Source organism: Myotis davidii, unplaced genomic scaffold (assembly GCF_000327345.1).
Source record: "Myotis davidii unplaced genomic scaffold, ASM32734v1 scaffold770, whole genome shotgun sequence".
Lineage (NCBI taxonomy): Eukaryota > Metazoa > Chordata > Mammalia > Chiroptera > Vespertilionidae > Myotis > Myotis davidii.
In genome coordinates, this window is record NW_006282187.1 from 112,756 (window position 1) to 112,958 (window position 203).

Here is a 203-nt window from a genome sequence, read left to right on the forward strand (position 1 = left end):
CAGACGCAGGCAGTGCGGTGTTTGTCTGCCGGGCTGTCGGGCGGCCGGGCGGCCGGCGGTGCGCGGCGGCGGCGGCGGGGAAGATGGCGGCGTCCTCCCTGGAGCAGAAGTTGTCCCGCCTGGAAGCAAAACTGAAGCAGGAGAACCGCGAGGCCCGTCGGAGGATCGACCTCAACCTGGATATCAGCCCCCAGCGGCCCAGG

General features: G+C 70.9%; 1 protein-coding gene across 1 annotated transcript in view; it reads left to right on the forward strand.

The window, feature by feature from the left end:
* Window positions 1–83: 83 nt before the first annotated feature.
* The window catches only part of MAP2K7 (mitogen-activated protein kinase kinase 7), a 9,886-nt gene continuing 9,766 nt past the window's right edge, over window positions 84–203 (forward strand). The window contains exon 1 of the mRNA XM_006752719.2: window positions 84–203. Within this exon, the coding sequence (XP_006752782.1) occupies window positions 84–203 (120 nt within the window).